General features: G+C 43.4%; 1 protein-coding gene across 6 annotated transcripts in view; it reads right to left on the bottom strand.

Moving 5' to 3' along the window:
- The window catches only part of LOC108272567 (NACHT, LRR and PYD domains-containing protein 12), a 133,427-nt gene that overhangs the window by 97,866 nt on the left and 19,235 nt on the right, over positions 1–16,326 (bottom strand). For 3 of the 6 annotated variants that reach the window (XM_053684307.1, XM_053684308.1, XM_053684309.1), the window contains exons 3-8: positions 14,679–14,795; positions 13,636–13,689; positions 11,561–13,396; positions 10,993–11,187; positions 10,455–10,628; positions 9,881–10,054 (exon numbers count right to left, since the gene is read on the bottom strand). The exons of 2 other annotated variants lie outside the window; for them this stretch is intronic. In XM_053684307.1, coding sequence (XP_053540282.1) covers positions 9,881–10,054; positions 10,455–10,628; positions 10,993–11,187; positions 11,561–13,396; positions 13,636–13,689; positions 14,679–14,795 — 2,550 coding nt within the window. The remainder of the gene's footprint in view (positions 1–9,880; positions 10,055–10,454; positions 10,629–10,992; positions 11,188–11,560; positions 13,397–13,635; positions 13,690–14,678; positions 14,796–16,326) is intronic. One more of the 6 variants, XM_053684310.1, reaches the window with a different exon arrangement.

Consider the following 16,326-nt stretch of genomic DNA (forward strand, 5'->3'; position numbering starts at 1 on the left):
CGGGGCTTCTCAATCGTAACAACAGACCACTAAAACAGAGCTTTGACATAACAGGCGTCTGCAATGCCTTTTCCTATACGGCCTGTCTGTTGCTTAGAGAGCGAAGTCCCATGGGAGAGATTCCAGACATATAGATCTTAGCCCAGTCCCATCTGGGGTGCCAAATGTTGGCTCGAATTTAGCCTATTACCCAAAAACATTTAAAACTCAACTTAGAAGCCAATACTCACATCTACCTCTGAGCCCAGTTGGAGATAGAAAAAATACACCAGCCGTGAGTGAGAAGAAGCAAGGGTCCAGCTTTATTGTTCCATTCCACCACACGAGATCCACACCGATGAGAATTCTCAAAAGTGATCCCCATACCCTGAGCTTAAGCTCCAGTATTTATACTGTATTTACACACTAGATAACCCATAGGTTTCCAGAAAAGGCCTATTTCACTTACCCATAGAATTGAAACCAGGGGTTTTACTTTACACATAAAATCAGAACCCAGGCATTTCCAACAACCCAGGAAACAAAAACCCAGGGTTTCTAGTTACCTAGGTTGTCAAAAACCAAGATTCCCATTTACCTAGGTTTTCAAAAACCAGGATTCTCTTTTACCTAGGTTTTCAAAAACCAGGATTCTCTTTTACCTAGGTTTTCAAAAACCAGTATTCCTATTTCCCTAGGTTAAAAAAATGACGTAAGCAAGACGACTAAACAACCGGGAGGGACCTTGGTCTTATCGTTATCTCGAGGGGGGGGGGGGGGGGGGGCAGCCACCCTTATAACTGGCTTTCTTCATGGTTCTCTAAAAATTAAGGCTTTCCTTGCGAGACGAGAATCTTCACCATCTGAATCATGAGTAAGTTATATTTTCCTTTTTTTCCTGTATTTCTCGTTTATAATTTATTTTCATATTTGCACTATATTTCTTAGTTTATATATATTTATACTACTTGAAAAGTGGTTTACTGTACTTCCAACTTCTTAATATCATTACAGTTCTACTGTCCTGCATATCCTACAATTCTGCTTTTTATAGAGTTTCTCTATTACTATAAGATTCTATTAAAGTTATTCATGTGTGTGTATGAGGAAGAGAGTGTGTGTGTATGTATGTTGTGTCTACCTGCCCGCCCTTGACGGTACGAGTGTGTGTGTGTGTGTGTGTGTTTTTAGCACTCCTCAGCTCGTACACTTCTTTCGACTATTTCGACTAATAACCCATAAAGATCTTTAAAGTGTTTTACCAATTTATCCACTTCTGACTAAAACCGCTTCTGTATGTCTAGGTGCCGGTGCCCGTCGTCAGTCCCTTCTCTCACCGTTACTGGACCTGGATCTGGATCTGGACCTCCCTTATGTTTATTTTATGACATTTTTTATCCACAACACTCCAACAAGGTATCGTAACAGATTACTTTGCCTACTATGGAGGTAGCGGACGCCCCTCCACACTCCTGGACCATAATCGAGCGATAGCTATACAACGGGACCAGAAATCGCGTTTAACTGAGCAAGTGTCGCGCCTATGCCCTTCCGCGCTTCCGACCACGACACTGCCACCTCCGCCCACGTACACTCCGCCTCTAGCACCAGCGTATGCTCAACCAGTGCCGGCTGCGCACATTCCAGCCACACCATCTGCGCACTTTACGCCTCTACCTACACCGGAGAGATATGCTGGAGAGCCAGAATGATGTAAGGGTTTCCTGCTACAGTGCTCTCTGTTTTTTGAGAGCTACCCTGACATGCTGGAAGTCCGTAAAGTCATACACTTTATGGAGCTCCTCACCGGACGCGCCCTGGCATGGGCTACGGCGGAGTGTATTGTTAGTGTCATAGAGTGGACACTGGACCAGGCCTTAGCACACTTCCCCAGGTCACGAATCCCGCCAGCATGTCCTCCCGGCAAGCAATTTGTCCCAAAACAATACCAACTGGAGCTCATCACCTGGGCCCACACGGCACTAGCGACAGGCCACTAGCGACGGGAATACATCGCACCCACCGACTGGCCGAGAAACTGGCCGAGAAATACTGGTGGCCCCACATGTCTAGGGAAGTACAGTGCATCGTATCCTCATGCTCCACATACGCTCAGACATATTAGAATGTCATCTATGTAGGTGATCACATGGCGTCCCAGCATGTCATGTAACACGTCGTTAATTAGACATTGGAAGACCAAGGGAACGTTAGAAAGCCCATACGGCATGACCTGATGCTCATACTGACCTGAAGTTGTGCTGAACCCAGTCTTCCATTCATCTCCTTCTCGAATCCGGACCAAGTTGTATGCACTGCGTAAGTCCAGTTTCGTGAAGATGGTGGCAGTGCATAGTTGTTCCAGAGCGGCTGGTACTAGAGATAGTGGGTAATGGTACTTGACACAACACCGGTTTAGTCCTCAGTAATCGATGCATGGTCGTAAACCTCCTCCCTTCTTCTCTACGAAGTAGATGAGAAGTAGATGGTCGTATATAACCTTGGTGCAATGCTTCCTGAATGTACTCCTCCATGGCTTTTTTTCAGTTACTGTTAACGGATAGACTCTCCCTTGCGGTGGTGTAGTGCCTGGAAGCAAATCGATTGCGCAGTCGTAATCTCGATGAGGAGGTAGTCCACTAGCCTTCTTTTTACTGAATACTTCAATGAGGTCGTGGTAAACACTGGGGATAAGAACGTTGTCCGCCTTGTCAGGGCTCTCAAGGGATGTGGACGCTAAGGTGATCACAGGGACTTGGAGACAGTGATTGATGCAGTGAGCTGACCTGCGAGTGATCTCCCTTTGATTCCATGAAATTTGTGGGTTGTGATGTTCGAGCCACGGAAGACCGAGAACCACTGGATGCCGGGCCGTCACAATGACATGGAACGTAATTTTTTCCTGATGAAGAGCGCTGGTGCGGAGGTTAATAGGTTCGGTGCAGTGGGTGATTAAACCATCTCCAATGGGGACTCCATCAATGGCTTGGACATGGTGGGGGGTGCTGAGAGGACGAACGGGGATGTTGTATTGGTGTATGGTCTCTTGGTCGATAAAATTCCCCGCCGCTCCAGAGTCGATCAGCGCCTCTAAAATACAGGAAATGCCTGAGTATTCTAATATAACTGGTAATACAAATGCAGACTGAACTGAGTACTGGGCAATCGGTTCTAAACTCACCCCTGACTGAGGTTGTTTGGGAGTTTTGATTTCCCCTCGGGTAGAGCACTGTTTGAGAGGGCACTATTGTGGCTCTTCTCGAAGTGGCTCTTCTCGCCACACTAGAAACAACAATGTTCATGGCGCCGTCGTTTTCTCTCCTGCATGCTCACCCGAGTCTGTCCCAGCTGCATGGGTTCACCAGGGCTCTCAGATGCTGGTACTTCGCCTCGCTGCGTATGGAGCGGCAGCTCCGTAGTAGATGATCCAGGCGTATAGCTAAGTTAATAAGTGAGAGTCAGCTGATCATCACAACACGCCAGCTCCGTTACGATGTCGGCATTTAATCCCCCGCGAAACATAGTCTTTAGAGCGGGTTGATTCCATCCACTCCTAGCGGCCACAGTACGAAATTCAAGTGCGTAATCCGCCACACAATGTGATCCCTGCGTCAAGGATAATAATTCCTCCCCAGTCTCCCGGTTGTCTGGAGAATGATCGAATACAGTGCGGAAACGTGATGTCAGCTGATCATATGTGCTGATGACGTTCCCTTCCTGTTCCCATTCCGCTGTGGCCCAGAGGAGAGCTCTCCCGGTTAAGAGTTCCATGAAGTGGATTATTTTCTAATTCTCCATCATGTCTGGGTACGTTGAAAAAAACGGGGAGCACTGGAGTAAAAAACCTTGGCAGCGTGCCGGATCTCCGTCGTACTTCTCTGGTGCTGGAGTGGGAGGTAAGCGTGTGGTCGGTGCTGTGGAAAACTGCACGGTTTGGTTTAGCCGACCTACCTGCTCAGTCAGGCTTGAGAGACGGTGATCATGGTCACTAATCATCCGGCCATGTCCCTCGATGGCTTACAGCCAACGGAGATCTCCTGCTGCTTCCATTGGAAGGCGAAGTATTCTGTCACGAACCTCGAATCGGCACGGAAGCAGAAGCGGAGGCAGGTGTAGACCGTGGTATCGGGAAGTTCAAGAAACGTAGTCGTAAGACAGGCAATGGTCAAGCGATCGGACAAACAACACAAACGGGGTCAGGCAGAGAGCGTAGTGGAAACTGGAAACAAGGATTGAGGATAACGAGAAGACTAACCAACTAGATCGGCTTGGTAACGCAGAGAAACGAGTTGACTGAACGTATACTTCGCATTGACTCTAGGTGAATGACATCCCTAAGTACTAGTGGTGAGAGTGTGTGTGTGTGATTGGTGCCAGGTGTGTCTGATCAGAACTCCGGGGATGGTGAGCGCATGCGTGCATGAGAAGTGAGTGTTGCATCTTGGGAAATTGAGTTCTGATCTGGCTGAGCTGTGACACTAGCGAACAACTGTGAAAGATGGTGGAAGGTCGTCAGTGGCCTGTGTTCCCCAGAGGGAAAAAAGTAAGTAAGTGTGAGACTAATAAATTTATAGTGAAGTCCATTGGGCTGCTTCTGTAAAGCAGATCTGGCAACCCTTTTCATAGTGACTACATTTTTAATTCAAAATCAAATGTTTCATAATTTTTTATACCTTTTCAGATCTATGATATTAACTTCTCATTTTAATTTAAAAAGTCTTTATTTTGAGATCATTTGCACCATTTCCCATTAAACCCTGCAGCTCACACAGAGTGTATTTAGTTTGTGTCTGAGCTACAGTTTTTGTGATTAGTTACAATGTTGTAGTAAATTTCACAGTAATTTTAGACACATTGCAGTCGCATCAAGTCACGTTTTGTGCTGCAGCTTCTCGCATACGTACATCTGACCCAAAGACTCATGTAACAGATCATCAGTATGCAGTGAAAAGAAACAATCTTCCTCCTCAGGACATTGATGATGAACCTAAAACCTCTGCTTCAGTCTCACTATTAGAGAATGTGTCTTACTGAAGAGCAGGTCATGTGGCGGAGGTTCTGAAGAGGGACTTCGCCAGCCTGATTGAGACGGTACGAGGCAGATCACCCACCACGAAGATCATCGTCTCTGGACCTCTTCCCACATACAGACATGGAGCAGAAAAGTTCAGTAGACTTCTTGCTTTGAATGACTGATGGCCTGCACCCCAGCAGCCTCGGAGCAGAACTGCTGTCAGACAACATGTCCAAGGTGCTACACACCAAGTGACTGCCTACCGTAAGTACTTCCTACAATAACAACGTTCATCATAAGCAATGTTCAGTTAATAGTTCAACACTTGTAGTACATACTATAGAGACTCGAAAATTTTTTTATTAACCTAATTAACATAAAATTAGATCATACTGAATGCACATCCAGTACCTTTAATCTAAAGCTAGGACCATTAAACATTAGATTTCTTGGGTCTAAGGCTCTTATTGTTAATGAAATCATTACTGATCAGGAATGTAAATTAATGTGTTTAATGGAAACTTGGATTAAACCAAACGAGTACACAGCATTAATTGAAGCCAGTCCTGCTGGAAACAGTTATGTACATCAGCCTGGTAAAGGAGGAGGTATTGGTCTCATCAATAGTCAAAATCTAGGCGTCACACAAAACCCTAGTCATAAATTTAATTCTTTTGAAATTCTTTATACCAGTATAACATGTAGCTACAAAAAATAAGTCAATTCCTCTAATTATTATTTACAGACCCCCAGGGCCATATACTGAATTTCTTAGTGAATTTGCAGACTTTATCTCAAACCTGGTTGTTTCTGTAGATAAAGCATTAATCGTCGGTGATTTTAAAATTCATTTTGATAACCCGGAAGACCCTCTGAGAACAGCGGTTGTGTCCCTTTTAGATTCAGTAGGGATTAATCGGAACATAATCAGACTTACTCATAATGGTGGTCACACTCTTGACCTCATACTAACATACGGATTAAATATAGAAAATATTGTAATTTTTCCGCAGTCTGAAGTTGTCTCAGACCATTATCTTATCTCGTTCATAATACGTATTGATCATAATATTTCCACCTTGCCTCGCTACCGCGTAAAACGTACATTCACATCAACTACTGCACCAAGCTTCATAAACAACCTCCCAGAGACATTAGATTTGGATCACCGTCTGATCCGATAGAACTCGATAAGGCGACTGAATGCTTAGAGTCAACACGCCGCTACACGCTAGATAGAGTGGCTCCACTCAAAAGAAAATTAATTAGAGAGAAAAAAATAGCACCCTGGTATAACGCTAAAACGCGTACCTTAAAACAGACCACTCGACAATTAGAACATGAATGGCGTCAAACCATACTGGTAGTATTTCAAACACCATGGAAGGAGAGCCTACTGAACTATAGAAAATCTCTTAGCGATGCTAGAAAAGTCTATCTCTCCACCTTAAGGAGATAACAAAAACAATTCGAGATTTCTATTCAACACAGTAGCAAAATTAACTAGGAATAAAATCACTACAGAAAGAAGCACTCAATCACTACATAGCAGTGAAAATTTAATTAAATTTTTCATTGGTAAGATTGAAAATATTACATGTTAAATTCAGGCTATTAAATTAAAACCAGACAGTATTATAACTAACCCTATAGATGATAATATAGCAATATTGTTATGTCTCGTGACGTAAGGAAGATGAGGACGGATGCAATCGCAGTTTGAACAGTTTTATTTAAGAGAGACACAGGCAGGTAAATCCAAAATGTAATCCAATAACGTAATCCAGAAACATGCAAAAGGTCAGACGATCGGCAAACAGGCATACACGGGACAAAGCAGGAATCAAGGTCGCGTTCACGGGATACAGGGTCGATATACCAAATATGAAACATAAACAATTGCGAGAGACTGGGAGCAGAGAAACCAGCGTGAACTAAACAAATGAATCTTGACTATGACTATGACTATGACTGTGGTAAGGAATCTAAACTAAGTATCTAATCTATCTAATATTCCGTGGTGTGTGCTGGGAGGCGCGCGGTATATATACAAACATAATCAGCTTCGTAATGGCTGACGGCTGAGGGCAATTCAGACACACATGAAACCATAGCCAATGACATAACAGGGAGGAGACATGACAAAACATAACAAATGCACGTGTCCAAATGTCACGATTGTCAACAATGAAAAAGCATGCTCGGCAGCGTGCATTCACATGCTCTGCAGCACGCTGCATAAAGGGGAAGTCGTGACAGAAACCCCTCCCCCACCCCCACAAAGGGCACTCCTCCCGGAGTGCCATGAAACATCCATCTCCATTGGCGGCCCCAGCCCCCTGGGCAAAATGTCCCAAGCAAAACCAGGAGACCGCACGGCATTCTTAACAAAACAAAAAAGCAGAGCGACGTTCACAGCGATGCATGAAGGCATAGTGACGTCCTCGTCGGAACATGAAAGCAGAGCGACGTCCTCGGTGGAACAGAAAAGCGGATTGACGTCCCCAGCTGAACAGGAAATCGGAGCGACGTCCTCGTCGGAGCATTGAAGCAGAGCGACGTCCTCGTCAGAGCAGGAAAGCAGAGCGACGTCCTCAGCGGAGCAGGGAAGCAGAGCGACGTCCTCGGCGGAGCATGACAGCAGAGTGACGTTCACAGCAGAGCAGGAAAGCAGAGCGACGGGCTCTGCAGTGCAGGAAAGCAGAGCGTTGTCCTCGGGGGGACAGGAAAGCAGATCGTCGTTCTCAGCAGAGCAGGAAAGCAGAACGACGTCCTTGGCGGAGCAGGAAGGCAGAGCGACATCCTCGGCGGAGCAGGGAAACAGAGCAATGTACTCAGCAGAGCCTGCAGGCTGAACTTGGTTGTCTGTTTCAGCAAACTCGGGTGTGACAGAACTTGGTTGAACGTATTTTCTGACTCTGGCGTGAGCATAACTTGGTTGGTCAGATCAGCAGACGTAGCCATGAGTAGAGCTTGGTTGTCTGTTTCAGCAAACTTGGGCGTGAGCATAACTTGGTTGGTCAGGTCATCAGACGTAGACATGAGCAGAGCTAGGTTGTTTGTTTCAGCACACTTGGGCTTGAGCAGAACTTGGTCGTCCGTGTTAACAGACACTTGGGACAGTAACTAGGCTTTACAGTGGATCTGTGGAGCTGAGACCCCCTCCTGAACCTCAGGCTGGAGCTCTGGTGCTAGGGCCTCCCTGTTGACCTCTAGTTGGAGCTTGGCAGGTGAGCCCACTTCATGGGTCTCAGGTTCGAGCTCTGAGGTCGCCAGGTTAACCTCAGGCTTAGGCTCCGGAGCTGAGACCTCCCTGTAGGTCTTGTGCTGGAGCACTGAGGCCACCATGTGGACCTCTGGCTGGAGCTCGGCGGGTGAGACCTCCTCGTGGGTCTCAGGTTCGAGCTCTGGTTCTGAGGTCGCTACGTTGACTTCTGGCTGTAGTGTCATAGGGGGTTTTCTGTGTAGACGCTTGTGCTGATGCCAGCTGCTCTTGAAGCATTCCTTAGAGCTGAAAAATGCTTCCTGGAGACCCAGCTTCTTGCAGGTGGGACATTGGAGCTGAGTCTCTTTCCCGCAGCCCTCACTCATACATCTCGGCGCCACCTCCACCATGCTGGCCGGAACCTGAAGCGGAGCTGCAGATGCCCCCCCGGTCCACCCACTCATAATATAGGTGGAAAGGTATGTCAGCCATGTTCATCCCATGAAAACCCTCTCCAGGAAATCCAGGCTCTTTAGTTGCCCTGGCTGTGCGAACTCTTGCCGAAAAAGTTCAGCGAACTCAGTGATGTTATTGAGGGTACTGGACCCTGTATGGACCAGCTGCTCCGCCCAGTCACGTGTCGGGCCATAAAACCGGGACACTAAGAATCCCAGCCACCGTTACTTGACAGGCTTGGGATGTGCCAGGCTAGCGAAATACACCTGGCTGTGAACCAGGAACAACAACGGGTAGCTCTCCAACCCATAAGTCTCTATCGGGAGTTCGGTGGCAGTCCTTTGGGGAAACTGGACTGATTTGTATCGTGGCCAGTAATCCGTGTATTTTCTGCTGTGATGCTCTCTTCGTTCTACTGCTGCATCCATGATGAGGTGGAATATTCTGTTACGTCTCGTGATGTAAGGAAGATGAGGATGGATGCAATCGCAGTTTGAACAGTTTTATTTAAGAGAGACACAGACGGGTAAATCCAAAAAGTAATCCAATAACGTAATCCAGAAACATGCAAAAGGTCAGATGATCAGCAAACAGGCATACACGGGACAAAGCAGGAATCAAGGTCGTGGTCACGGGATTCAGGGTCAATATACCAAGCGTGAAACATAAACAATTGCGATAGACTGGGAGCGGAGAAACCATTGTGAACTAAACAAACGAACCTTGACTATGACTATGACTGTGGTAAGGAATCTAAACTAAGTATCTAATCTATCTAATATTCCGTGCTGTGTGCTGGGAGGCGCGCGTTATATATACAAACATAATCAGTCTCGTAATGGCTGACGCCTGAGGGCAATTCAGACACATGTGAAACCATAGCCAATGACAGAACAGGGAGGAGACATAACAACTTCATATAAATCCATAGCAACTTCATATAAATTCATAATTACCTTTTTTCACACTATCTGTTGTTACCCAGATGAGGATGGGTTCCCTGGTGAGTCTGGTTCCTCTCAAGGTTTCTTCATTTTAACATCTTAGGGAGTTTTTCCTTGCTACCGTCACGACCGGCTTGCTCAATTGGGATAAATTCGCACTTTTAATATCTGTATACCGTGTTTTTTTAATTTCTATAAAGCTGCTTTGAGATAATGTCTATTGTAAAAAGTGCTATACAAATAAAATTGAATTGGATTGAACTCTCAGAGAGATGATCTTACTTCAGTATCTCCAGATTACAGTGAAGATTCTCCAGTCCAGCAGAGAGACACTTCACTCCTGAGTCTCCTAGTTTATTCTCAGACAGATCCAGTTCGCTCAGGTGAGAGTGGTTTGATCTCAGAGCTGAAGCTAGAGCAGCACAGCCTTCATCTAAGACACCACAACACCGCAACCTGCAGAGCCACAATGACACACTCTTCATCAACACATTTTCATTACATTAAAGATGATGTGTGGGATTTTATTATTCAGAATGACATGAGGATTTAATATCATCTGCTTATTCTAATTAACAATGTGCTTCATATATAAAACTGGATATGAACTGGTTTGTGTGTAAATCGTTTGTACGAGTGTTTACACAAAAATTTTCATGAAAATCCTCTTAATTCGTATTCTACTCCTGCTCCTGAGTGTGTGTACATTTATACATAAGAAGAAGCTTTTATTTATCACATATACATTACAGCACAGTGAAATTCTTTTCTTCACATTTCCCAGCTTCAGTCTCACTATTAGAGAATGTGTCTTACTGAGGAGCAGGTCATGTGACTCTCATAGAGATGATCTTACATCAGTATCTCCAATTTACAGTGAGGATTCTCCAGTCCAGCAGAGAGACACTTCACTCCTGAGTCTCCTAGTTTATTCCTAGACATATCCAGTTCTCTCAGGTGTGAGGGGTTTGATCTCAGAGCTGAAGCCAGAGCAGCACAGCTTTCATCTGAGATATCACAATCACACAACCTGCACAGACACAATGACACACTCTTCATCAACACATTTTCATTTTGGTTTAAAACGTACTGTAAAGACGATGTGTCTGTTATGTTGGACTGTCTCCCTTCTTTTGTCCAATCACAAGATATTATTAATACTCATCAATTATGGTGTAAAACTATTGATGGTTTATGCTAATAGTAATGAGTCAGGTATTTATTTATTTTTTTATCTCTATTTAATTATTACTATTATTGCACAAGTGATATGTCCAATGACTAATACATTTGTTCTGTATGTTGTATTGATTTAACTGAAAAAAACAGAACTGCACACAACTATTAACTGCAGCTTTTGGTGAGTACTGTGTCTCTCAGAGAGATGATCTTACTTCAGATTTTTTACTTTACACTGAGGATTCTCCAGTACAGCAGAGAGACGCTTCACTCCTGAGTCTCCTAGTTTACTCCAAGTCAGATCCAGTGTATCCACAGTCAGATGCAGTTCTCTCAGATTGGAGGTTTCTGAGCTGAGCACTGAGGCCAGAGCTGACCAACCACGTTCTTGAATTGTATCACACCGGATACTGAAGGAAATAATACGTAATGAACTAACAGTAATGCAAATTATCAAACAAGTCCTCAAACCTTTCACTGCAACTTCTCAGTTTCAAAAGCACAAACATCCGTTAGACAAAAGTCCCACACAGTCAGAGCTGTTCAGATTCGGTTTGGTGGGAGTTTTCAGCTGCGTACATCATCACACACATTGTATAAACATGGAGTGTAAGATCCGGGACACCAAATGGGAAAGCAAGAGTCTGATCTTAAATGTTCATAAGAAGAGAAAAGAAAAAGTCTAAAATGTCATGAAGAGTTAGATTCATCTGAACAGCTAAGACATTTGATTTGTTCTCTTAACACTGTAACAGTAGAAGAGTTCTATTCAGATTGACTTACATTGCTTTTCTGGATACTGCAATCAAAGGCATCACCTTCACAAGAATCTCATCTCTTATTTTATCTGTAGAGATATATTTACTCAGGTCAAATTCCTCCAGTTCCTCTGCTGATGTCAATAAGACAAACACCAGAGCAGACCACTGTGAAGAAGAGAGTTCACTTTGTTTTCCAGATTTCAGGTAGTGTTGGATTTCCTCCACTAGAGAATTGTCCCCCAGTTCATTCAGACAGTGGAACAGATTGATGGATTTTTCTGTAGGAAGATCTCTATTGATCTTCATCTTAATGTACTGTACTGTGTTGCTCTGTCCTGTCTGGGAGCTACTTCCTGTATGTGTTACTAAGGTATGTAAGAGTTTCTGATTGGACTCCAGTGAGAGACCCAGAAGAAAGCGGAGGAAAAGATCCAGATGTCCAGTCTGACTCTTTATGGCCTGATGTACAGCACTCTTGTGGACATCTGAGATTGTAATTTCTTCAGTCAACTGGTCAGAGGACATCTCAGATTGATGCTCTTCGTCGGATAAAATCTCTGGTTCAGAAAACTCACTCTGTTTAAGAACATTTCTCTTTTCCATCATGAATGTCAGGTGCACATATAGAGCTGCGAGATGCTCCTGAATGCTCAGATGAACAAAGCAGTACACTTTACTCTGGGGAAGTCCAAACTCTTCTCTGAAGATCTGCGTACACACACCTGAGTACACTGCTGCTTCTCTCACATCAATGCCACACCCTCTCAGGTCTTCCTCATAGAAGATCAGGTTGCCTTTCTTCAGCTGCTGAAAAGCCAGTCGTCCCAGTTCGAGAAGCATTTCTTCATCACTCCCCTGCTTCTTTGAGTACTTTTCTCTTATGATGTTTGTCTGAATGATGAGGAAATGTGTGTACATTTGAGTCAGAGTCTTGGGGATCTCTCCATTCTCTGCTTCATCCAACATTCTCTCTAGAACAGTGGCTGAAATCCAGCAGAAGACTGGGATGTGGCACATGATGTAGAGGCTTCTTAATGACTTCAGGTGTGTGATGATGTTACTGGCCAGGCTCTGATCACTGATCCTCTTCCTGAAGTAATCCTCCTTCTGTGGGTCATTGAACCCTCGTACCTCTGTGACTCGATGGACACACTCAGAGGGGATTTGATCAGCTGCTGCTGGTCGGGAGGTGATCCAGATGAGAGCAGAGGGAAGCAGATTCCCTTTGATCAGGTTTATCAGCAGCACATGCACTGATGCTGATTCAGTTACATCACACACTCTCTCTGTGTTCTGGAAATCCAGAGGAAAACGACTCTCGTCCAATCCATCAAAAATGAACAGAACCTTTTCCAAACTGGACATTTCTGTTTCTTTTGTCTCCTTAAAACAGACATGAAGGAGATCCATCAGACTCAGTTTCTGGTCCTTCATCAAATTCAGCTCTCTGAAAGGAAGTGGAAAAATGAGGTGGACATCCTGATTTGCTTTCCCTTCAGCCCAGTCCAGAATGAACTTCTGCACAGAGACTGTTTTTCCGATGCCAGCAACTCCCTTTGTCAGCACAGTTCTGATGGGTTTGTCTTGATCAGATAACGGCTTAAAGATGTCATTGCATTTGATTGGTGTTTCCTCTGTTGTTGTTCTCCTGGATGCTGCCTCGATCTGTCTCACCTCATGTTCTTTATTGACATCTCCACTGTCTCCCTCTGTGATGTACAGCTCTGTGTAGATCTCATTCAGGAGTGTTCGGTTTTCCAGGTTTATCATCACTCCATTTAAACACTGAAATTTCTTCATCAGATTTAATTTGAACTTTTTCTGGAATTCATTTACAGCAGCAGGTTCTGGGTCATGACTGTGACAGGTTGAAGTAAAAAGACATGGTGGATATGGGGTCAAATTGTTAGAGTTTAAGATCACATTTTTTCTGACTGCTTACCACAGATAACCATTCTTTATGTTGTTCTCACAGTGTATTTACCGTATTCTACGCTATGTTTTCTATAATCTAATCACTCTGCAGGAAATAACAACAGAGATGTTTATAATACCAGCGCGTCAGTGTCACAGTCATGTTGTTGGGTTTGATCTTACCCTGTAATTGTGATGATGTTCTTTTCTCTTCTGTTTCCTGACTTCTGTAGAACACTGGGAATAAAAACTGTAGCTGTTAAAGACAATAACTCTCACCATTTTAACGCTGTAGTCTAAACTTTAGCCCTAATTTTAGTCAAATAATTGTAGTAAGGGCATTAATATTTAGAAAACACAGTGCTAAATACAACACCAACATTGAGGACCTGGAGAAAAAATGTACCCATTTTAATTTTAGGTTTTCTAGATACTTTTTTCCATTATTTACATCTAGATGTGTTAAAACTTAGAACATGGCACCTTATCATTCAGGAAATGAAAGCAGAAACTCTGGTCTATTGTCTCATTCATCTTTTATCTCCAACCCAAATGTCTTCAGTGTATAGCAAAAGTGCAAGAATTGGCCTCGCTGTTCCAATACTTGTGGAGGGGACTGTATAAGGTCATTATGGTTGTAACAGAACATGAGGACATCATTCAGAATGAACAGATAATGTGTCCTAAATGCAAATACATATAATTATTATTATAAAAACCTGCTAGAAAGGTTCACAGGTATAAAAATCTGTAACTATTTAGCTATCAATTTAGTTATCAGTAGACCTACTGACATGATTTTGGTAGGTAAAATGTTTAAATTGAGGAAAATGCTGATTTTGATTATTATTATTAATAAATACTGTAATGTCAGTTATATGATTGGTAAATAATCAGTGCCTGTGTTCATTCATATAAAGGGTCTCCAATTTCTATTATATTTTACAGAGATACTCAGACACATCACTCTTCATGGAGACACGTCCAAGCAACCGTGATGATGATGATGATGATGATGATGATGATTATTATTATTATTATTATTAGCGGCTGTGGCTCAGGTGGTAGAGCGGGTTGTCCACTAATCGTAAGACATTTTGACCTTCATAAAGTTCTGTAGTATCACTAAAGACCAAGAAACTAAAATATAAATCAAAATAGCTGCTAATGAATGTGTAGCACAGCCATTAACTGTGACTTTAACTATGAGAACTATGAGATGTTACCTGTGTACAGATGAGGAGTCTCTATTTCTGAAGTTCTGTGGAGAATCCATAGACATATCACTCTTCATGGAGACACAGCTGGGATCTGGTGAGTCTGATCTCTCTCTCTGTCGTTGACTGTACAACATTATAGAAAATCCTTTATATACTTCCTTTACAGGTTTTGACTGACTTGTTAATTTGCTCTATTGGCTCTTTTAATTATTTTGTTAGCCGTTACAATTACTTTTACTGTCGCAACAGGATACCTTTACTTCCATATAATGTACATGACACGGTGAAACAGTGAACTGCACTTTATTGATATTTATTAGTGTAAAATGTAGGGTGCACGGTGGCTTAGTGGTTAGCAGGTTTGCCTCACATCTTCAGGGTTGGGGGTTTGATTCCCACCGTGGCCCTGTGTGTGTGCGAAGTTTGCATGTTCTCTCCGTGCTGCGGGGGTTTCCTCCGGGTACTCCGGTTTCCTCCCCCAGTCCAAAGACATGCATAGTAGGCTGATTGGCATGTCCAAAGTGTCTGTAGTGTATGAATGGGTGTGTGATTGTGTGTGCATGGAAGGAACCTCCTTTGGCGCACCCTGGGCAACGTTCAGTATCATATTAGCTGAGCGGCTAATGCTTCCACCATGATGCTTCCACTATGGAGTGGAAGAAGAATAGAAGAAGACTCTAAAATGTTTAATGAAAGTATTGTAGCAGCATAAGGGCCTAATTAAAGTATAGCATAAACCAATAAATATCAAAATGCTGCTATTTACCCTGGACTGGATAAAAGACTGTGTAACATGGCCTTTCTCTCTGCAGTGACTTGAACTATGAGGACTATGGGATGTTACCTATGTACAAATCTCTATTTCTAAAGGTCCACAGAGGATCCATAGACGCATCACATTTCATGTAGACACAGCTGGGATCTTGGGAGTCTGGTCTCTTTCTGTATAGCTTACTGTACAACATTATAGAGTGGGAATGAGACTTGATAGTCCACAGCCTTGTTTCATTTGGCCTGCGTGAATTTGCGTACACTACTGCTCAACATTTTCAAACTGTCCAGAATTCACAGCAGATATCCAAAGTGTGCTGGCAGTGGCGTGACCACAAATTAATTGTTTGGGATGAGGAAATATACAAAATATAATCAGGACTGTTTTACTCATCTGTACAGTTAAATTGTGTAGTGATGCACTCGTATATTTCAGGTGGATGTCAGACAGCAGAAGGAGCGCTGATGACACTAATTTGTTATTTTAATCATTTAAGCCACAATTTACAACTTTCTACATTAATAACGGTGCCATGAAATAGCTTTATGACAGCTCCACTGAAAAAGATAAAAATAACATGTTAATAACAAAGAAAATGACACCTTGTACTATAAATCCTGATCTACTTTTCTTCTGCAGTAAACTCCAGCAGCTACTTCACCGGTTCTCACCTCCATATCTCTGTGCTTATAGTGTAGATATCTGACTAGTAACTTTCTGTCACGGCTCGAGACGTAACGAAGGTAGGGACGGATGCAAATGCAGTTTTACAGTTTTATTGAAGAGGTGAGACACAGGCAGGTAAATCCAAATCGTGATCAGAAATGTAATCCACAAACATGCAAAGGTCAGGCGATCGGCAAACAGGCATACACGGGTCAA

The sequence above is a fragment of the Ictalurus punctatus genome, chromosome 12, assembly GCF_001660625.3.
Source record: "Ictalurus punctatus breed USDA103 chromosome 12, Coco_2.0, whole genome shotgun sequence".
NCBI classification, from domain to species: Eukaryota; Metazoa; Chordata; class Actinopteri; order Siluriformes; family Ictaluridae; genus Ictalurus; species Ictalurus punctatus.